Consider the following 23,984-nt stretch of genomic DNA (forward strand, 5'->3'; position numbering starts at 1 on the left):
AATTATATTTTGTTTGATTATTCTATCAATAATTTACTGCACGTCCAAAAAATTATTCATTTTATTATTATTATGATTTCGTTAGGGATATAACTAAAAAGTAGAGCACCAACAGCGTTTAGCACCGAATTCTAGGACTTTTTGTCAGTAAGTTGGTGCCTCCTAGAGACCCGCTAGCCAAATAGGCATTTACATTGAGTTTCCATCCCCTGACTGAGTTTCCATCCCCGGGTAGCGAGGCGCTACATTGCGACATTTGCTTTTATTTCCAGGAGTTACCGAAATAACAACTCAGAAAAGAAGATTGTGCAAATATCTTCAAAACCATCTACTCCAACAGGAAAAACCACAAGACTTTTTTGTAACATGAAATTCTCTGGAAATAAGTTTTCTCATAATTTTCTCTGAATATCTTCCTTCTCGAGATATTTACAAATAATTCGGGAACTGTGATGTAATTATTACCTCTTAGGTTCTAAACTATTCGATCTTTTTTGCAGCCCATGGAATTTTCCATAAAAAATGTCTTGTGATATTTTCTCCTAATTATGGGAGTTACCGAAATAATGGCGTAATCAATTAGCAGATGGCTCGACTTGAATTATTCTCGTTATTATACAAATATCTCGGGAGCCAAGGCTTTTAGAGGAAAATCTCAAAAACCTTTTTGTAGCTCATGAAATTCTCTAGAAAAAAGCTTTTTTCATGTTTTTCTTAAACGTCTTCCTCCAGATATTCTCAGTTGGGTGAAACTAAAAATTCGTGACTTTAATTTCTAGGTAACCTAGGTAGCTAATATGAATTTACATTTCTTTGAGACACCTCATGTAATAATTATGGGTGCTCAGGTAGTTGTACGGGACCTCCCTAGCAGCTCCTCGCTTCACGAGGTACATATTTGTTAAAATTGTAAATTCGAATTTTAATCAAGAGGAGAATAAAAAAAATTGATTGTTTATTGTTCGTTTGTCCCGCAGACGTTAAAAATGTTAAAAATAGTTCAGANAGCCCAAAAGGAGTTATTATGGCCGTTTTCTGGATGTCTTCAGCTGCTACCGGAACTTGATTAAACGCCTTCACGAGATCGATAGTCGAAAATATCATGGATCCGTAAAGATTTGCGGCGAAATCCTCAAGGTAGCGAACGGGATACTTGTCCGGGATCGTCCGATCATTCAGGCCCCGGTAATCACCACCCCAGAAAACAAGATGCCGAAATTTTTCCGGAAAATTGTCGACATAGCATCCGAAATTTTACAGCTGAATTGTCGACCAAATTCCGAAAAGAATTTCCGAAACTTAACAGCGAAATTGTCGTCAAAATGACGAACGCTCATGACCATGTTCATCGTCAAATTTTTTCGTTAAATCTACCATCAATGTATCATCCAATTTATCGGCAAAATATCTGCAAAAATTGGACGATAACACGTCACCAAAATTATCGGCAAAATTTTTGCAAAAATAGGATTACAGCAAATCGGTAAATTATCGGCAAAATTTCCGCAAATATTAAATGACAACATGTCAAAATTATCAGCAAAAATTCCGCAGAAATTGAACGACAACATGTCGTCAAAATTATCGGCAAAATTTCCGCAAAAATTGGACGACAACATGTAGTCAAAATTATCGGCAAAATTTCCGCACAAATAGGACAACAACATATCGTCAAAATTATGGGCAAAATTTCCGCAAAAATAGGATGACAGTGAGCCATTAAAATTATCGGTAAAATATCTACAAAAATTTGACGACAACATGCCGTCAGAATTATTCGCAAAATTTTCTCTTGGTTGATGAAGGAGGCCTCTCATTTGCCCTTTCATTGGAAAAGTGATTTCTGAAGAAGGAACGAATATATTTCTGTAGCAAAATGGTAAAATGCATTCTCCATATCTTCTTAAAACTCGTATTATCTCACTAAGGAATGATTTTAGAAGCAAATATCAAATAACATTCTTTGTTGGAAAAATAATCAGCTACAAAAATGGTTTTGTGACTTTCTCTCCTCAAATCAGTCCTTACTGATATGAGATAATCCGAGTTTTACGAAAATAGGAAAAATACACTTACCTCATTTTACCACTTCGCTACAGATTTTATCTTGATTAAATTTTTGACTTGAAAAGTTATTAATTGTGCCCGGAGAGAATTTCTGTAGTAAAAATTACTTGTCCATAGCCGCGATACCTATTTTTGAATAATAGGAATAAAATTTATCAAAGATTTACCAGAGGTTTACTGGCTGGTAACGTTAACAGAGTCATTAATTATGATTATTGCAGTGCAATTGAATGATGTTATGATTTTTATTTCTACAGATGAAATCACCGAAGTGATTTATCCATCAACATCAGCAGAAACGCCCAAAAGAACAGCAGCGGCAAGAGAAACGAGTCCACAGAAAGAAGGAGGGACTTCGAATCACACACCGCTGAATAAAAAAACATGGGGGCTGATGGCCAACAGAGATATTTCACCCCTTAAGGCCCATATTTCCTCTCACAACGTTTTTATATCTGTATTAAATAATATTAGATGATAAAACAAATGAGAAAACAATGAAAAAATAATTAATGAACTGCATTTATTTATTAATAAACTGAAATATTCTCTTCCTACATATGATCCTCCTGATACCTCGCTTTTTCACACCATCCCCATAAAAATGACAAATTTTTTCAAGGATAAAATTCAGCAGAATGATAATTGATTCTGCTTCCATTATTCGACTATATATAGAGAATAATGAATGAACTGTATGAAATTACATAAATGTCCACAAACGATTATTGAAATTCGTTGATTTTGGACGTCCTCTACATAGAAATTATAGGAAAAAGAACCATAAAGATGTCATTAATACCAAAACGATAATCATTGCATGTAATTCAGATTTATTGAGGATTATTTTTAAAAACAGAAAGGTATAAGTATGACATTTCATTTGGTCATTTGCTTCTCATAATATCAACAAGACTGAGGAAGAATAATTGATATATTTCTCTTTTCTTCCGTCCATCAATTATATTTTGTTTGATTATTCTATCAATAATTTACTGCACGTCCAAAAAATTATTCATTTTATTATTATTATGATTTCGTTAGGGATATAACTAAAAAGTAGAGCACCAACAGCGTTTAGCACCGAATTCTAGGACTTTTTGTCAGTAAGTTGGTGCCTCCTAGAGACCCGCTAGCCAAATAGGCATTTACATTGAGTTTCCATCCCCTGACTGAGTTTCCATCCCCGGGTAGCGAGGCGCTACATTGCGACATTTGCTTTTATTTCCAGGAGTTACCGAAATAACAACTCAGAAAAGAAGATTGTGCAAATATCTTCAAAACCATCTACTCCAACAGGAAAAACCACAAGACTTTTTTGTAACATGAAATTCTCTGGAAATAAGTTTTCTCATAATTTTCTCTGAATATCTTCCTTCTCGAGATATTTACAAATAATTCGGGAACTGTGATGTAATTATTACCTCTTAGGTTCTAAACTATTCGATCTTTTTTGCAGCCCATGGAATTTTCCATAAAAAATGTCTTGTGATATTTTCTCCTAATTATGGGAGTTACCGAAATAATGGCGTAATCAATTAGCAGATGGCTCGACTTGAATTATTCTCGTTATTATACAAATATCTCGGGAGCCAAGGCTTTTAGAGGAAAATCTCAAAAACCTTTTTGTAGCTCATGAAATTCTCTAGAAAAAAGCTTTTTTCATGTTTTTCTTAAACGTCTTCCTCCAGATATTCTCAGTTGGGTGAAACTAAAAATTCGTGACTTTAATTTCTAGGTAACCTAGGTAGCTAATATGAATTTACATTTCTTTGAGACACCTCATGTAATAATTATGGGTGCTCAGGTAGTTGTACGGGACCTCCCTAGCAGCTCCTCGCTTCACGAGGTACATATTTGTTAAAATTGTAAATTCGAATTTTAATCAAGAGGAGAATAAAAAAAATTGATTGTTTATTGTTCGTTTGTCCCGCAGACGTTAAAAATGTTAAAAATAGTTCAGAGCCTCCAATTTTTGAGCTACAGAGGTTTCTTTTTTTTCAAAATTTTTGAAAAAATGTGTACAATAACAATTGTTATTGTACATTGTACATTGTTATTGTAATTAATTACGAATTGGTTATAAAATTCAATTCCTACACAGCTAATTTCGTTATTTTTTAAAGCAAAAATTGCACTATTCATGTAAAATAGCCTGAAAAATGTTTCTCAAAGAATTAAGATTATATTTAAAATATTTTAAGGATAATTTTTCTGCCTAATTTACATGAATGGCGCAAATTTTTATTTGAAACAAAACGAAATTAGCTGTATAGAAGTCAAATTTCAAAAAACTAATTCGGAATTATTATTGCACACATTTTTAAAAAAATTTTGAAAAAAAAGAATCTTCTGTAGTTCAAAAATTGGAGGCCCTGGACAATTTTCAACATTTTAAGCGTGTGCGGGGGGCAAACGAACAGTAAACAATTAATTTTTTTGCACTAATTATTCATTTTTACACATATATAATCGATCTTCAATGTATGATAAAGTGAAGAACGCATGATATGGCAATTTAATAATAAGCCACATCCGCGTTTAGCGTTACCCAGGGTTCGCGATGTGGACGCAGCTATGGTATGTGAACTCCAAAAAGCCAAAATAATAAAATTAAATTGACTAAGTCACATTCATTGAGTTTCACCCTCATTTGATTCAGTTGATTGTAATGGAAAAATGACCTCTCAACTCCTGAACTTCAAAAAATCACCTAATTCTGCAGAAAATATGACTCTGCAAAAAATGGTCCATGATATTTTTCTCTAAACCCGATAATTATCGAAATAATCGAATTTCCCTCTAGTAAATGGTTCGACTATTTTGATGGTAATCGTGACTGAACTATTCATTACTTTAATAATTATGCGAATATCTCAGGAGCCACCGATTCAAGAAGAAAAGTTCTAAAGACTTTTTTATAGTTTATGAAATTCTCTACAAAAAAGTTTCCTCATGATTTTCTCTAAATATCCTTCTTTTCTAGATATTTACACATGATTCAGTGGTTTGTGATGAAATTATTACTTTTCAGTTTCTGAACTTCAAACCATCTAATTAATCGAAAACCAAAATCAAAAAAATTTTTATGTGACCAACAAAATTCTTGACAGAAGATGTTTTATGGCATTTTATCCTAATCCTGATAATTACAAATATGTTTTCTCATAATTTTCGCAAAATGCCCTCCTGCTCGCAATATTTACAAATGATTCAGTGGCATGCAATGGAATTATTACTTTTTATCTTGAACCCGGTTATTACCAACGCAGTTCAGCCTCTAGGCGATGGCACAATTTAAATTATCTTCACAATTATGCAAATAATCTCGAGAACCAGTGATTTTCGAGTAAAAATTCATAAAAAGTTTTTGTAGCCCATAAAATTCTCTACCAAAAATATTTCTCATGTTTTTCTCCAAATGTCCTCCCTCTCGAGATATTTGCACATGTCTCAGCGGATTCTGATGGAATTATTACTGAACTCCTGAAATATTGGGGCAAAACCTTTCGCCGCGTTCTCACGAGGCCCCCTCCCCAATTACTCACACATGTCAGCAGCTCAGTTGATCACGAGTGAAGGTTAGGAGCAGTTCAGTTAGTCTAGAATGTTGGTCGATAGGAAGTTAATTGTTTCTGTGATTAAAAATTGATATATTCTCATTAATTCCTCCCTCGATATTAATAATTATGAGATATCAGTGAAGTGTTAATAAATAGTTGTGAGATTGTCTCGAGTGCAATATAATCGGAGCCACTGGTGACTCAAGCAGTTTCTTTTGGAGCAAGAAGGAAGGGAAAAAATATCAGGGGGGACCTCCACTTGGCAGCTTTCAGTCACTATTTTATTGCCAAAATATGCGTAGAACTGTCGATTTCGTAGATAGGTGTGCTAGTTGTTGATTCAATAAAACATCACCGTTTATTAGTCACTTGGTGATGGTACAATGGTCTCAATAATAAAAAATCAGCTACTCAAGCATCTGTCAAGGTTTGTCATCATTTCTAATTATGTTATTGTGTGTTGGTGACAGTCAATGTCAAATAAACGAATTTTCAATGTCATCAACATGAAAAATTTATGTATTTCCATTTTCCTGTGGGAGAAATTGTTTTTATAATCATTCAATCAATTTTTAAGTCCATTCAGGTTCAATTATTATTTTTAAAATTTTGTTATTGATAAAAATCGCAGTGTCTTATCAGTTATCAATGCTCTTCATTTTGTTTCACTTCAGATGGAATGAGTTGTTTGTTTATTGCTTAGGTTTGTATTTCGTGTATTCAATCATTTTGGAATTCATTTCTGATGATTAGAATATTGAAGTTTCTTGTTTGAAAATCGAAATAGTTTACAGAAAATTCAATAGTTTAAAATTTGTTTGCCGATGAAAAATTTGGAATAATAGGGGAGGGTGGGGCAAAATGGAACGGTGGGGCAAAATGGAATGGCGGGGCAAAATGGAACGGTACAAAAAACGAATATAAAGCGAAATTCAGACAACTTTTTTTTTCCACCTTATGTGAGCTCAAAAATGATGATTCGGCGTTAAGTCAGTGACATCGGTCTACTCTGTAGTTATCGCTATCTTGTAATCTAAGGGAGATAGGCGAATGTTGATAAGCACCCTTTTGTAGAGAATTTCAAGGGTTATAAAAAAGGTCATTATAAAAATTTTGCTATCTTCATTATAAAAAAGATAATTCAAGGTTAAAAAACTGGAGAAAAATCTGATGTCTGTAAATTCAATTATAGAGTAATAGACGATTATAGATAAATAAATAAGACCTTTGGAATATTATTATTGTTCTATGAATAAATTGAATATTAAAAAAAGGTCCTATAGTTTTTGAAAACCAAAATTCACTACCGTTCCATTTTGCCCCACTCTCCCCTTTTCTTGAAAATTAATAGAAATCTGGAAAGTTAAGGTAAATGAATTTTTGAATTTTCAATTGATTGAAAATTGAAGAATACATTATATGATTTGGTTTACTAAAGTTTACTAATGTTTTGATTGAAAATTCAGATGAGTTGAGGAATTCGCATCTTTCTGCTCTTCAAAAATTTCGAATTCCAATGAATTTTCATTATTTTTCCCCTGTATCGAAATCAGTCACTGTTTTGAAAATATTTAGGCAACTGCTCATGAAATTTCAGTTTTCTCTCAACTATTTAGCCTACTAAACGAGAGGAAAATATCACATTTTATCTCAAATCATTCGTTCCGGTGTCATACATTGAGAGAACAATCGTCATAATATTACAAAGCTAATTTCTTGTGCTAACTATTTCATCTCTTGAGGAAAAATTTCTTGGGATAAGAATTTTTTGTACCGTTCCATTTTACCCTGCGTTCCATTTTGCCCCGCCGTTCAATTTTGCCCCACAGTTCCATTTTGCCCCACCCTCCCCTATGTTACTCAATTATATTTGAGTGAAATGATCCAAATAATTTCGAAGCGATTTATGTCGGAGCAAACTTGACGAAAATCTTAAATTTTCACCGAGAAACCCGATTGTTTTCCTTATTAGTTGATTATTTTATGATTCTCATCATTTTAAAGTCACTTTTTTATGGAAACAGTTTTGACGCCTCGTCTGTAATAATTCGGAAGTCAATGATTGTTGATTAAAAATCAATAAACAGTCTTTTTGGAATCAATGTTTTTCGTTCATAATCTTTCATCAACTTATTCACTTCTATCTTTTTTGGATTGAATGGATAATTTGTTGATCAATTATATTTGAGTCGAATGGTCCTAGTTATTTCGGAATGATCTATTTTTAACTCAACCTCACAATAATTTTAAACTTTCTTCGACGAGCTAGATCGATTCTCTTACCAGTTGATGATTTTATGATCTGATGATTTTTCAGGCGATTTTTTATTGAAAACGAATATCAAGAGATTTTGTTTTTTAACTTCCCGACCCGAAGGGAGGAAGTTATTGTAATGAGCGCGAAAATCGAATATGGAAATTTAAGCATTTCTCCACGTTTCATTTCTAATTATGCGGTTTCATGTTGATAATAGTCAATGTTAAATAAACGAATGTTCAATATCGAGAGCATTGAAAGCTCATACCTTCAATTTTTCCTGTTGGAGAAATATTTTTCATAATTATTCAATGACTTTTTGATTCAATTTTTGTTGAATTCTGAGAGTTTCGATATTATTATTGATGACAATTTGATTGTTCTTTGGTTTTGCTCCAATTTCATGCATTCGAATATTTTAGAGCTCATGTGTAATGATTAGAACATTAAAGTTTTCTAGTTGATTTGTTTAATCGATAAAAATTGCTTAATTAATCAGTTGATTAATTAATATTTTCTTTTACGTATATAATAATTTTAAAGATAATGTTTGTTGATTACAATTTTAGAATTGTAATTATTTCTGTTTATTATCATTCATCAATTTATTCATTTATATCTTTTGTTTAATTGAATGAATAATTTGTTGATCAATTATATCTGAGTCGAATGTTACTGATCATTTCCAAATGATTCATTTTTAACTTAACTTGACAAAAACCTTAAACTTTCATCGATGATCTAGATCTAGATTCTACTGACTTTTTGAGTCAATTTGTTGTTGAACAGAGTATCAGAGTTGACTATCAAGTTACCTTTTTTTAAGCTGAGATACTTGCCTATAATAAACATCTCCTGACCTGCTCTTAAAAAATCATCAATTATTGAAATAATTTCCCCCCAAAGTCACAACTAAAGTTTTAATTTTCACTTTTATAATTTTCTCATCAATAGGTTTACGAAGAACCTGTCAGCTGATAAAATCAACTTGAGTACATTAAGAGGAGAGGGTGAATTAACAAACTTAGAGTTAGACGAGGCGGTTTTGACTGATCTACTAGAGTTACCATCCTGGCTGAAATTGACTAGTGCTTGGTGCAACAAAGTTAATCTACGTGTACAATGGACCAAGCTCAAGAGTGTTCCTATATTTTTGGTAAATAACAACACTGTACAAGCCATAATTCACAAGCTATCGGTAGTATGAATAGAGGAGATAAGTACCAACTTTTCCAAACAGTTGTCCAAACAATTCCCATGCATTGAACATGATTGTCTGGGGCAAGACGATATGAGATCGATTATGGTGTATTATTCAGAACAGAAGGACATGAGGTGTTGGAAATACCTATTAATACATCGGCTCTGGTTACCGAGAATCGCAGATGTTACAAAATTGTAAATTTTAACGAAATTCTCTTGTAACATCTCTGAAACTAATGGGTCTAAGGTATATTCCTAGAAAACAGATTTTTCTAACGATTGCCTCCATGTTTTTCATAGATAATGTTTATAATATTCCCCAGCTATTGAAAAAAAATCCAACTAGTTGTACTAAATAGTTTAGAAGATAATAAATAATGAAATGCGATGAAGCTGAAACTAGCAGAAGATTCGATTGTCAGTAGTTATCATTCTTATAGGCATATCTAAAGGTTTGAATTATCTGGGGATTTTGAAATTTATTGGGGATAGGGATCATATATTTCTGGAGTTTGTACCCAAATATTTTTTCTTTTTATTCATCAGTTTTTTTGTTATGAACAAAAACAAGTAAGTTCCGTCAATTTTTAGATTTAAATTTCGAATCAATTGTGGAGGTGTAAAGGCCCTTAAAATTTGAAGGAATAACGTTCATCCCTTCATGAAGTTTCTAAATTTTTGTAAACAAACGATTGTCCCAACATTTTCCATGTGTTGGAAATATCTATTAATACATCGGTCTTAGAATCGCAGATGTTACAAAGTCGTAAATATTAAACGAATTCTCTTGTAAATATCTTCGAAACTAATGGGTCCAAGGTATATTCCTAGAAAACAGGGTTTTCTAACGACTGTCTCCATGTTTTTCATAGATGATGTTTATAGTATTCCTCAGCTATTGAAAAAAAATCGAAGTACCTGTTCTCCACAGTTTAGGAAATAATAAATAATGAAATACGGATTTTTAACATGCGAGGCATACGCCTAAAGGGTTCTTACGATGTTCTTAAAAAATGGATCTGTGAAAGATTGATAAATTTCGAACGCGGGGCGAATTTTTTGTAAAAAATTTCTAGTACATAGTTTCTGTGATATTCAACTCTAAAAAACGGAAATTTCGTGAAATCATTTCTTATTTGATGCAAACAATTAATTAACAAATAATTTTTGATTTTTAATAATGAAACAATAGATTAAGTTATTTAAATTTTTTTTTAGCAAATCTACTACCTCGACCTTTTTTGTAGCCCATGACCTTTCATACTAAAGTGTCCTTCTGATATTTTTCATTACATGTTATGAAATTTCTTTTTTTTAATTCATGTAATTTCATTGTAAATTTTTTTTATAAATTTCAATGCGAAATTTTCTAAAAAATAAAGTCTTTAAAATTACATTTTTTGTTGGCAGTTTTGCGGACTGCAAAAAATATTCTTCAACATTTCCTCCCCAAGTCGATAAGATATTTCGACCTTTATTGCAGCCCATTTCTATTCAAAACAGGTCTCACGTTTTTTTCAAATGCACCATTTTCAGAGACTATCCGTATCTAGCAAATTCCCTCGGAAACGAAGAATAGTTTTCGTAAATTATTTTGTGAATATCTCTGAAACTACTGGGTTCAGAAATAAATTGTGAAATGACATCTTCCATTGGGAATTTTTGTGGATTATTAAAGACGTTCTTCAACATTTTTTCCTCCACGCGATAAGTGATGAGATATTCGTGTAATCCCAGCTGGATAGCTCGACCTTTTTAGCACCCCATGAAATTTCATGCGAAAAAAGTTCTTCTGACGTTTTTCGTTAAATCCTCGAGCTTCCGAGATGTTCGTGAAACAACCGGAGGATTTTAATTTTACTATTTTTTTTTTTTTTCAAAAAGTTCATTAACCTCCAGATAATTATTCACAATCGTCTCTCCACCTACTTACTTCAACGATACCCAGGCAAATCGTAAAATTGAACGAGCGTACTTATCTCCCTGCCCTCCTTAGGGGGCATAACGACAGTGATAAACGAAGGCTTTATATAAAGCATTCACGTCTTGAAATCAAGTTTTCATTTTTAATCTCAATAATTTTTTTCCATTTTATCAGCATCTAGATGAAGTGCATATCGAGCTGGTAACCTGTGAGGAATTGAGAAGCCCAACATCACCAAACAATGCAACTGCCTTTCCAGGAGCAACAAAATATTCGTTTATCCATAAAGTCATCGATGGCATCACAATTGCAGTTAATACTGTTACAGTTACGTTTAGGAGTCCCGCTTTTATTGCTAATGTTCAGGTATGTACATCAGGTATCGCTCATTATTTACAAGAAACCTAGTTATGTGAAGCCAAAACAAAATTACGTATTTTTTCAAGTTTTACGAGGTAGAAAAGGTTTAGTTATCAAAAATTTTTCGAAGAATTTGTAGAATACTTTCAAGGTTTTCATTCCCATTCAGTAGGTCAAGACATGTTTTCAAAATCATATGCGTGAACTTTCCAGTTACGTAATTTGGAAATATCTTGAGAATGAAGGAGTTAAAAAAAAAATCAATAAGCGTTTTTTGTAGAAAATTTTAAGGACTATAAAGACCTTTGTTTTTTTTATTAGCAATTAGTATTGGATTAATTATTCTCAAGGATAGTTGCAAACTATTCTGGATAAAGTTTTCTGTTACTTAATTCTAGAAAACTTAATTACAAGGTTTATAAAAATTCCTTTGAAGACATTTTTTGTAAAAATTTTCGATGGTTGAAGGCCTCTTATTCGAATGTTTTAGCTCGAAAAGGATTTGCAGGATAATTTGTAGATTTTATTGTGCTAATATCTTGGAGAAATCCTTGGGCAATAAATGCCGCATGTTTTTCACAACTATCTCATTTCATCACTCATCATAAAAAATTAACGGGAATTAACGAACATGTTGTTTAAAAATTAAATTACAGATTACGTTCTCACAAGTTTTCGCAAAGTTTCCAGTTGCGTAATTTGGAAATATCTTGAGAATGAAGGAGTTCATAAAAAATGTTGAGAAACGTTTTTTGTAGAAAATTTCAAGGACTATAAAACCGTTTTTTCGATTAACAATTATTCTTGGATTAATTATTCTCAAGCATCTTTGGCAACTAATCTGGATACAATTTTCTGTCACTCAGTTCTAGAAAACTTAATTACAAGCTTCATAAGAATTCTTCTTGAGACATTTTTTCTCATAATTTGCGATAACTCAAGGTCAAGGTCGAATCTTTTAGCTCTAAAAATATTTGTAGGATAATCTGTGTATTTTATCGTGCCAATATCTTGAAGAAATCCTCGGGCAATACATTTCGAAAAGCGTTTCGAAGGAGAAAAGTTCTGCATGTTCACCACAAATACTTCACTTCATCATTCATCATGGAAAATTCATTCGAGTTGACGAAAATATTTTCAAAAAATGAAATGACATTTTTCATTTCCCCCAAGTTTTTAGTTACGTCATTGGGAAATATCTTGAGAACGAAGAAGTTTATAAAAAAATTCAAGAGACATGTTTGTAGAGAATTTCAAGGACTATAAAAACCATTTTTTTATGAGCAATTAGCCTTGGATTAATTATCCTCAAGGATCGCTGCCAACTCATTTGTATAAAGTTGTCCGTCACTCAATTCTATAAAACTTGATTACAAGGTTTATAAAAATTCTTCTGGAGGCATTTTTTCTCACAATTTGCGATAACTCAAGGTCTTTTACTCGAATCTTTCAACTCGAAAAGTATTTGTGGAATAATCTATATATTGTATTGTGAAAATATCTTCGAGGACATTTTGAAGACTTCCCACATGTTTTTCGCTACTTCGCTTCATCATTCATGATAAAAAATTCACAAGGAATTAACAAAAATGTTTGTTTTTTAAATGAAATTACAGATTGCGAGAATAACAGTTGAGTCAAAATCGCCGGCCTGGCAGCGTTGTGATTTGAGAATGACAAGACTTAAAGACACTGATAGAGGACAACTACTTATATTCAAAGAAATGGAATGGCAGACTGTTAGAATAGAAGCACAAAGTACAAAAGACAAAGACTTGACCCCACTACGTTTGTTAACTAATCAAGCTAGATGCCGTATTACTATTAAGAAGAGACTGTCTGACTGTTTCGTTTTGGGATCACGTTTGGTCCTTATTCTCGATGACCTACTGTGGGTCCTCACTGATTCACAGCTAAAGGCTGCATTACGATTCATTGATTCTCTGGGTGGGCTCATTGAGAGGGCAACTATGTTGGAGAGGAAAGTTAAAGCAGCGAGAAAACTCGAGGTTTGTATTCATTCCTACTCTTCAGTAGGATAATACTTCACTAAAACTATGATAATCCATCACATATAATGACGTCATAATTATGAAAGGACAGATTACTCATTTCACTTGAATAGTCCACCCCTTGATTTAAATATTTCAGTGTTGAACTGACAAAGCAGAGCGATTGTTTATGTTTGAAAATTTGTGAATGCCAACTGAACCAATTTCTGTCTTGGTAATAATCAACTTGCGATTTTTTGGGTTCAGACAAAACGTGTTTGAGATCATGTGCTTTTTCTCTCATTACTGAGAAGATGAATCAATAAATAAGATGAGTTCTATTCGGCATGATTACGATTCCTTTGACGCCACGATTTAATTTATGTTTTCCGTATCATTTTTCCTCAGGATTACGAGAAAAATAATGAAAAAATACCATCTCCATAATTTTCCTGAATTATAGAGATTCTTTACAGAAGACGGAGGCTTATATAGCTTCCGATAGCCCAGACGAAGTTCCACATCTTGTGGCGTCACTGGATATTGCTGGATAGGATTTTGGAGTAGGTATGAGGGGAACCAGGATAATTCTCAATATTAGTTGACAAGACAAATTTACTGAAACAAATCGAAAGCCCAGGCTTAAATTTGAACCCGGGACCTTCCGATTATGTATCAGGTGCTCTCCCAACTTAAGGTAAGGTCACAAGGGTCACAGAAAAGGAGTCACTAAGGTCACGAAGTCACAAGGGCCACATAAAAAAAAAGGGAGTTGCTAGGGTCACGAGGGTCACAAGGGTGACACTCCCTTGGTTGGAAGCGTTTTTAACTGAAAATTCTTTTGTTGCAGATTTTGTTAACTGAATTTTTGCGATTGTTGTAATTTTTTCAGAAAAAAATTCAATCAGACATCTCCAACAACAAAATTTCCATTAAAATTGAGTTTTGTTTTGATGTTGTAAATATAATCATTGAATTCAAATGTAGGAATGTGAGTGCATGAATTGGTATGTTAAGTACCTATACGAAGCTTTATAGAAATGTTCGTATCTTGAAAATAAGGATTGAAATACTGATATCCCAAAAAATAATTGAGAGGGAATTTTTTCTTTATTTTTCTCGTATTCCTGAGGAAAAATGGTACGGAAAATATATGTCAAATAGCGGTGCCAAAGGAATCGTAATCTTCCCATCAAGAGGCTTTTATTTTTTTTTAGATCAAGAAAATTCTAACGCAAATAATTTTTTGGAATTTCCTTTTAGAATTATCTATTATCGGGATATTTCAAAAGTATGATTTTACTATTCCATGCATTTTTCAGGAACCAGACAAATAATCAATTTTTCATTTCTTACAGCTTCTACCAGAGTACCAAGCTCAAGTATCGCAGCAGGCAAGAAGTAAAATCCAGTGTAATACAGCAATTTCTAAGATATTTATGAGATACGATGTAGTTGAAACCTGTTACCACTTTCTATGTCAGAGAATTGATCTTCACTTGTGCGATGATCCTGGCCGTAAGTAATTCAAATCCTCTAGAAAAAGCGTACATTTTTTCCCGCAACCAAGGAATTTCTTTCAAGAGTATTCAGCGATTTTAAAATTTGCGAATTACTCATACATAAAAAATTTACGTTTCCTCGGACCTAGTGCATTTTTATGCGAGAAAACCCGTAAAAGGTCAAATGTGTAACGAGTTTTTTTTCCTGGACATTTATTCTGCACATAAACCTACGGCATTCGTTTTTTTTTTGTCGTCGCGCGTTTTAGTGGTTCTGAATCTCATTCACCTCTGTTAATGCGAAAAGAATATCAGATGGTTTAGATTGGACTTCCCCTGGAGTCCACTCTGTAAACAATAGTTGAAGAGACTTTAATTTACGACATTGAAGCTCGGTGTTCGGAAAGGAACTGATAAAACTGCGCGGATAAAAGAGAAGTTTCTAATTTCCAGTAGAAATCTCTGAATTTCAAAACCCAGTACTGAAATCTATCGAGAAACAAATCATGAAAATAAGTGAAATTTTCACATTCTCTCGAGAGAATTTTCCGTAGAAATCACTGAGAAAAAAAATCTCAGTCCGTCATTTTTACGTGAATCAAGCATAATTGTACTCAAATACAACGCATATTTTCTCTCATAATATTTCAAGGGAGTCGTAATTCTAGGATTCAGGGTTCTTGGGTTCTTAAAATAAGAATCTTGAAGTACTTGAATAGAACATCTGAGTTCTCGAATTAAAAACATTCTCCTTCTTGAATTGATGATTGTTTCTGCCCTAAAATTAATCTACTCATATTTATCTCATATCTAATTAATCTAATAGGGGAGAGTGAGGCAACATGAATCAGCCGAAAAACGACTATTTGGCGCAATTCAAGCAAAACAAAAATTTTTTTTATCAACTTTTGTTTATCAATTTTTTTATTATTAGAAGTACTGATGAGAATAATAATTTTCTATTCAGTAGAAAAAAACATGCGGTGCGAAAAAATCACTGATATTCGAAACCCCTATCTAGCGTAGCGACTACCTCCACAGATGAATCCCACTCCCCTGTTAGATCTCAATCTCAACGTCCACTAGTCAGCTTGTCCCCTGACTCTTCAGCAGCCAAACTAAGACCTCGTCATCGCTGAGTCTATGTTCTCTCCTCATTCGAAATTCCCGAAGGTTTTTCAGATATTTCTTATATCGAGACGACAATATTAATAATTTTCATTAATTTTATCCACAGTTCTCTTTTCAAGTAATATGAAATATTTTATCTATAATTCAATTGATGATATTAGGGCGATTACACTTTTATTGTTTCATTCGATTGAAATTCAGCATCGCATTTTCCTTTTTCTCCTCTGGGTCTGCCCCTGAGCCTTCCTCTGGACTTTGGATTTTACTGTTTTCATTCTTCTGAATGGAAAATTATTATTCTCATTAGTAATCCCAATAATCAATAACTTACTCCCTACGGCTCCGGAAGTGTCAAAAAAGTTAATGAACAAAAGTGCATAAACAAAAGTTGATAAAAAAAATTTGGTTTGCTTGTATTGCGTCAAACAGTCATTTTTCGACTCTTTCATTTTGTTCCACTCTCCCCTATGATTGAATTTATTTGAAGCATAACATTCAAAGATATCCCAGGAATTCTGATCTTCAAAAAGTATAAAATTTTTGCAAATCTTCAAATAAATCAAAATAATGAATATTGCTATCGCCTTCATCTTTGACTTTGGTCAAAAGGACATCCAAGCAATTTTTTAAAGCCATTCCGTCAATTCAAAACATTTCTTTAGTTATCGTGGGACAACCGATTTTCGAACAAATCCGAAAATTAAAGATACTAATCGATGAATTAAATTTTTATTAATGGCGATAGGGCTCAACAATACACGTATGAAAAAATCGTATAGAAATTTTCTATACGGATTGCGTATAGAAATTCTATAGGATTTCCCTATATGATATTCGGATATTTCTATATTTCTATACGAATTATTCCTATACATAAATTTTTAGATAAATTTTTGTTTTCATATGAAAGATATCTAAACGCTCCAGAGAAAAATGTAAAGAAATCTCGCAATTCCATACGAAATGTTTGTATACATGTGGCAGTGGGTCGTATTGGATCAGATCTATAGAAATCGTATAGAAATAATTTGTATAAAAAATATCCATATAGAAATACCCGAATATCATATACGAAAATTCTGTAAAAATTCTGTACGCAATCCGTATAGAAAATTTCTATACGATTTTTTCATACGTGTGCCTACATTTGAAACAAAAAAGATTCAATTCCATTCGTTCATTGAGCGACCAATTGAAGAAAAACTTTGTTACATACGTACACGCATACGCACACACGTGCGGACGAGGTCTAAAATTGCATTTTCTGAATTTTCGGATCACACTCGATCGATCCGACACAAAAAATCCAAAACTTAAATTTGAACGATTACAAAGCTTCCATTCAGAAACAAAAAATAGCCAAAGTACTTGGATATCCTTAAGGGTTATCAATCGAGAAAGTGCAGCGTTCCGACTATTTCATTACTTGACGACTGAGTTCTTGCAACGATTGAAGTTACGATGGCAATAAACTATCGGCTAGTACTCGAGTTACGGTGATCACGATGTATATCGTAACAGGGTAAAATTATGTCAAGTAGTTTCCGAGGTTTAATAGGACCGTTTTATTACCCAAAGTGGTTTCGGTTCAATTATTATTCGGTTCAATTATTAATTTTTAATTAAAATTCAGTAGCGAAGCGGTAAAACGGTTCACGTTGATTTTGACTATTGGCCAGATCCCCTGAAATTCTCTAAATCTAAGGGAGATAGCAAAATTTTTGTCATGACCGTTTTTAAAGCCCTTAATTCGCTCTACAGAAAAGGTACTTGTGAAAATTTCGTTATCTCCCTTAGATTCGGAGATATTCTTCGAAAACTCGGCTAAGGATTAAGTCGACTTAAACCGTTTCACCGCTTCGCTACTGAATTAAATTTTGAATCAGTCAATCGTTAATATTACTCAACAATTTTTTGGTTATTAAAATAACCATCAATTGAAATATTCAAATTCCGAATTATTTTCCAACTCGAATTATTATTTTATCAATTATTATATTATTTTTCAAGTTTCAATGAAGATAAGTGAATTTTAATTATTGCAAGATGCAACTTCTCATAACATTACTAAAGTAATGATTGATACTGATCTATGAAATAAACATTGAACTGAGAATAAAATAACATAACATGCTATTAATAGGCGTACAATTTTATTTATAGATTATTGGAGATTATTAATACAGTATTTCCGCTTTTATATTCAACAGCTGGTCGATCGTCTCACCCTGACCTAAAGGACGGCGGCGCCCTTCAGATATCTCTGGTTAAATTCCAGATAGACTACTATCCTTATCACTTGGCTATGGCTGATCGAAAACACTGGGCTAAATACAAGGAGAATGCCACACCTCATGCTCAATGGCTTCAGCAGTCCCTGAATGCATTTCGTGGACAGTTTATGGATCTCATTGATATTGGACAGAGCCATGGGGCATCTAAACGTAACAGCACTGATCAAAGTAATGGAAGATATTGGAAAATACATTTCGATGAGTGCACGGAAGAATATAAAATTATTTTTTACTGCGAGATCAGTAATTCTTAATATCAGAAATAGAATCCAGGACTATACCTGCCACACTCGAAAATTTACTCTTTAAACTCCGTGTGTATTATCTTTCGAACGTGATCTGGGTTGTTTTTTTTTACTTTGATAATCTGAAATGTTCTTCAATTGCCATACAGTTTTACATAACCCTGGAGTCTTCAAAAATTATGATTGTACGATTAAAAAAACGTTGAAAAAAACAGAGCATTTTCAAATAGCGTTTTTGAATAATATTGCGAAATAAACCCAATAGGGAGGAAATTGCAAATTAATAATTTACAGTATCTAATGGCTGTTCAATCGTTATGTGTCTCAGTAGCCAATACCTGTCAGATCGTTAGTTGTCCTGATAAATCATCCATTGACAATGGCCTCTTAGTCGGACTTATTTCCTTATATTTTATAACTTTTTTTCTTTTTTGTTATTGTGCAATCCTAATTTTTTGGGACACCTACGTGATGTAAAACCCAGTAAAAATTGTGATATATCGTAGATTATGGAGAGAAGAAAAAATTTCTATGCTATGACGTAAAAAATGAATTTCGTTCTTCGTTGAATTAATTGAAAAATTCAGCAGCTTTTACACCCTTTTTTCTATAAAAGCGTTCGATACCAAATATTGTATGAAAAACTGCAATAGAACTTGATCTTTCTATACAAATTATTCCATCGAAATTATTTCTATAGAAAGATAGGACTCAACAATACATTAAAAAAAAAACAATTCAATTCCATCGATTTCTTAGCGGGCAATTAAAGAAAAAGTTTGTCACATATATAAAAATGGCATATTCGGACTTTTTGGATCATAATAGGTTGATACAACACAAAAAATCCGAAACTGAAATTTGAACGAATACAATGCTTCGATTCGAAATCAAAAATTAAATTTCTCTCGACAGAATCCATGAAAACTGATTCGATCCAATTAAAAACCTTTCAGGTGGTGAGCAAAAACAAGCATGGGATGAAAAACGAAAGAGTATGGACCAGCAAAGTCCATTAGTGACGTCAGAGACGAAAAAATCTCACACCAGTGGCAACGTAGTTAAAAATTTTGTTCTCGAGCAATTGTCGACCCTCATGACGACCTGCATTGTCATCAGAATAAATGACTTCACCGTGTACAAAGTGACAACATCAACACGAAAGCCCACAACGAAGGAATTCATAACAGGTGAATTTACTTCCAATGATTTAAATAATTTTTATAATTCTTTTTCTCATATTATTGTTGTCTCTTACATATAAGTTTTTTGAATAGTTTTTTTCTATTACAAGATAATTTATTTGGTCTTTAAATAATGATTTTGTGCACTTATTCGTTAAATGGACAGCTCAAACGAGGAAGAAGCATATGACAGGTACAGGTAAAATCCTCGATGCAGTAGTGGCATAGAGCACGTCGCCTTGAATGTATCTATTCACTCTAAAATTTCACATAGTTCTCAGCTATATTTGTATGAAAATTTATCTCAATCTCTCATCAGTAGTTGTTGATAGTAGAATGTCAAGTTCTGGACGATTCTTATCATTTCTCCAATCTCTGAGCATTTAAGGGGAGACTACTATGAGTTTTTAAATCCGCGGGCTATTGGAGTGAGATTCATCACGTATTGAAGATCGATAATATATGTAGAAAGACGAATAATCAGTGCAAAAAATTCAATTGTTTATTGTTCGTTTGCACCGCTGAGGCTTGAAGTGTTAAAAATAGTCGAGTCTCCAATTTGTGAGCTACCGAGGTGTTGTTTCTGTAAAAAAATTTGAAAAAAAGTGTGCAATAATAATTACGAGTTAGTTTTTGAAATTCGACTCCTACACAGCTAATTTAGGTTTTTCCTCTACAGAAAAATCCGTGTCCGTAACCAAGGTTTTTCCTTTGGTTTCTGTGCTCAAGTCCTTCATTCTTTTTCATGAACCATATATTTAATGTACTCAATTGAAAGTTCATTGAAAAAGCTTCAAAATGACATCTGATTTGCCCAATTGTGTCAATTTTTCATTGACTTACGAGAAAAATTAACTTTGGTTGGATTTTTCGATGCTTCTAAATGAACTAGACAGGGATATCTACATATCATTTTGAAAAGCATTTACTATTCTTCAAAATGGTGTATGATAAATTCGATTTAATTCATTTTTTTGTAAGTTACTGTAGATTGTTTCCATTTTTTACGTTATGCCACTCCTCGGAAATGACGGTTTTGGCCATTTATTGAGACTTTAGGCGTGACCAGTGGGAATATATCATATGTCGATTTCAAGGTCTCAACGAGTTCTTCAAACTGAGACCCCGTATTATCTATTCCATCCAATAGATCAATTGTTGTAAGGGATAGTATAGCTATTTTAGTATCTCACCTTTTGAAAATTTCCATGATTCTCTTTGTAATGACGAGATTTGTTCGGTTTCTGTTCAAATCTGTAGAAATATCTTATGCCTTGGTCAAAATATTTTAATTACCTTCAAATTACCTCCTGAACTATTTGATTGAGGCTAATTTTTCTTAACATATGGAAGTTTTTATCAAAAAATTGAATTTCAAAACGTTTATTGTAAATTCAGCTTGGTTTAGATTTTTCTATACCTATTGGTCAAGTGAATAAAACTTTTTATATACCATTTCAAAGGGTATTTGTTGTTGTAGAACGTAAAAATCAAGGGAATTAGAATTTAAAAAATGAAGACATATATCGATCTCACGCAACCTGGCCAGCGCGCGTTCCCCCTAGTTATAGAAAAAATTGCACCATTCATGTAAAATAGCCCGAAAAATAATCCTCAAAATATTTAAAACGGGAATGGCCATCAATCTTCAGATTCTTCAATATTAAACGAATTTCTGACTTACATTGATCAATGTTTAAATATATTAATCGAAATTTAAAAGTAGTAAAATAATTGATAATCTAAATTTCTAATTGATGATGAATTAAATAAAAATTTAAAAATATGGAACTATAAATTTTCCATTAAGTAGATGTCAATCTTCCTATCTCAATTACTGAATAATGCAAAATCTAACTATTTAAGTTGATGATTACTTCAATAATTAAAATTTAAATTGATATTAACTAATTGACCACTTAATAATTTAATGGTAATTATAATTTATGGATATGGCTATCCCTGATTTAAAATATATTCTAGATTCTTCGAGGAACATTTTTCTGGCCTTTTTATATGAATATGTAGTGCAATTTTTTGTATTCAAGAAACGACATTAGTTGTGTAGGAGCGAATTTCAAAGAACTGGCTCGTAATTGTAATTGTACACATGTTTTCAAAAATTTTGAAAAAGAAAAACCTCTGTAAATCAAAATTTGGAGGCCTTGGACTATTTTACACATTTTAAGCATCTACGGAGCAAACGAACAAGAAAAAAATGATTTTTTCACTAATTATTCGTTTTTAAACTTATATAATCGATTCTCAATGTACGAAAAATCTCACTCCAATAGCCCACGACTGTTAAAACTTATAGTAGTCTCCACTTAATAATATCCAAATGAATTCACTGTACGGCAGTCCCTATGTACAATCTCATGTACCCCTTCGTTTGATAATTATTCACGGTTTTATAACTTTTATTTCTCTGTCTACAGGAGATCGAGACAAATTCTGTTTACCTGATGATGTTACCATTATTCATGCTGAGTTTACTTATTATTACTATCCTGGGGATATTTCATTTCCATGTAAGGACTTAAAGTTATGGATGTATAGATTAAATTGTGAAGTGGTGAAGTGGTTCAGAAAGGACATGACGTCATTGGTGATTTTCAATTTATCTTGAGAAGGAAGGAGTTTAGGACGAAATGTTAGAAGATATTTTTTCATAGAAATCATGTTATGTAGAGAAGAGTGGGGCAATATGAAACAGTCGAAAAAGGACTGCCGTAATTCAAGCAAAAAAAATTTTTTTTTATTAACTTTTTTATTATTGGGAGTACTGATGAGAATAATAATTTTTCATTCAGTAGAATGGTAAATTATTGAGAAGTTTTGACGGGAGAGCATTTTGTCAATGGATTGATTGAAAAAAAAAATGAAACAGCAAAATCCAAAGGGAAGACTCAGAGGGGGAGAAAGGAAAATATGATGCTGAATTTCAATCGAATGAAAAGAGAGAAGTACAATCCCCCTAATCTAATCAATTGAATTATAGATGAAATATTTCATGTTACTTAAATCGAGAACTGTGGATAAAGTTAGTGAAAATTATTAATATTGTCGTCTCGATACAAGAAATATATGAAAACCCTCCGAAAGTTTCGAATGAGGAGAAAACATAAACTCAGCGATGACAAGGTCTTAGTTTGGCTGCTGGAGAGTCAGGGAACAAGTTGACTAGTGGACGTTGAGATCGAGATCGAACAGGGGAGTGGGATTCATCTGTGGAGGTAGTCGATACGCTATATAGGGGTTTTGAATATCAGTGATTTTCTCGCACCGCATGTTCTTTTCTACCGAATAGAAAATTATTATTCTCATCAGTACTCCCAGTAATAAAAAAAGTTAATAAAAAAAAGTTAATGAAACAAATTTTTTTCGCTTGAATTGCGTCAAATAGTCGTTTTTTGGCTGTATCATTTTGCCTCACTCTCCCTTATTCTTATGGGAAAAAACGTGTTAGGATTGAGGTAGAGAGCTGAAATTTTATGAGGATTTTTTTTATTTATTTCGAGTCTTTTGAGGGGTCAGCACGTCAAAAATTCCCGAACGGGCACCCTAATTTACCCACATGAGACCCTTAAAGTTTCCAAATCTGAAGAATCTTTCACCACTTCCTTCCACAATTTTTTTACGTGAATTAATTGAAATATATCTGTTGTGTGTTTGTTATCAGTGCCACCACCCAAATTCTACGTACAGGCCAATCCACTGCAAATAAATTACGATGTGTTCAGTTGTCTGTGGTTCAATTCGTTTGCATTGAACCTATATCAGTCCCTTCTAGGTGGTGAGAATAAGATGGAAGACACTGATGTAATGTATTTTGATGTTAAACTCGAGGCCATATTACCAAGGGTGAGCAAATGACCTTTCTCTCAAAAATTTCCATTTTTTAATGAACGAAAGCAGATAAATTTAAACGCATTTATTTCACGATTTTAACAGATAGTTCTAGAAGCTCAACATGATTATCCAAACCAAAGAGACAGACCCAAATCCCTCCACCTTCAAATCTCGAGAGTGTCGGTAACAAACGTGAGATCAACTGAGAGATCATCGAGAGCTGACTTAGCTGAGTGTTTAAATGCATTTCAAATGGGCCAAATGTTCTTTTCGACTGAATTTCCCTGTAAGGATTCTGATTTCCATGTTATCTCGGAGAAATTCCTGAGTCATTGTGCAGGTATATATCTATTTTTTGCATGAAACTAAACTAAAAAATCTCCTTTTCCCATTTTTTGTAAATTGTTCTGG

General features: G+C 32.8%; 1 protein-coding gene across 1 annotated transcript in view; it reads left to right on the forward strand.

The window, feature by feature from the left end:
- Positions 1 to 5,648: 5,648 nt before the first annotated feature.
- LOC107046571 (UHRF1-binding protein 1-like) overlaps positions 5,649 to 23,984 on the forward strand; it is a 30,656-nt gene continuing 12,320 nt past the window's right edge. The window contains exons 1-10 of the mRNA XM_015269212.1: positions 5,649 to 6,057; positions 8,842 to 9,043; positions 11,189 to 11,380; positions 12,991 to 13,383; positions 14,724 to 14,883; positions 18,209 to 18,460; positions 19,494 to 19,727; positions 22,160 to 22,252; positions 23,404 to 23,585; positions 23,676 to 23,913. Of these exons, the coding sequence (XP_015124698.1) occupies positions 6,014 to 6,057; positions 8,842 to 9,043; positions 11,189 to 11,380; positions 12,991 to 13,383; positions 14,724 to 14,883; positions 18,209 to 18,460; positions 19,494 to 19,727; positions 22,160 to 22,252; positions 23,404 to 23,585; positions 23,676 to 23,913 (1,990 nt within the window). The 5' untranslated portion in view covers positions 5,649 to 6,013. The remainder of the gene's footprint in view (positions 6,058 to 8,841; positions 9,044 to 11,188; positions 11,381 to 12,990; positions 13,384 to 14,723; positions 14,884 to 18,208; positions 18,461 to 19,493; positions 19,728 to 22,159; positions 22,253 to 23,403; positions 23,586 to 23,675; positions 23,914 to 23,984) is intronic.

Source organism: Diachasma alloeum, unplaced genomic scaffold (assembly GCF_001412515.2).
Source record: "Diachasma alloeum isolate Michigan unplaced genomic scaffold, Dall2.0 Dall_scaffold_01509, whole genome shotgun sequence".
In the NCBI taxonomy this organism is placed as follows: Eukaryota; Metazoa; Arthropoda; class Insecta; order Hymenoptera; family Braconidae; genus Diachasma; species Diachasma alloeum.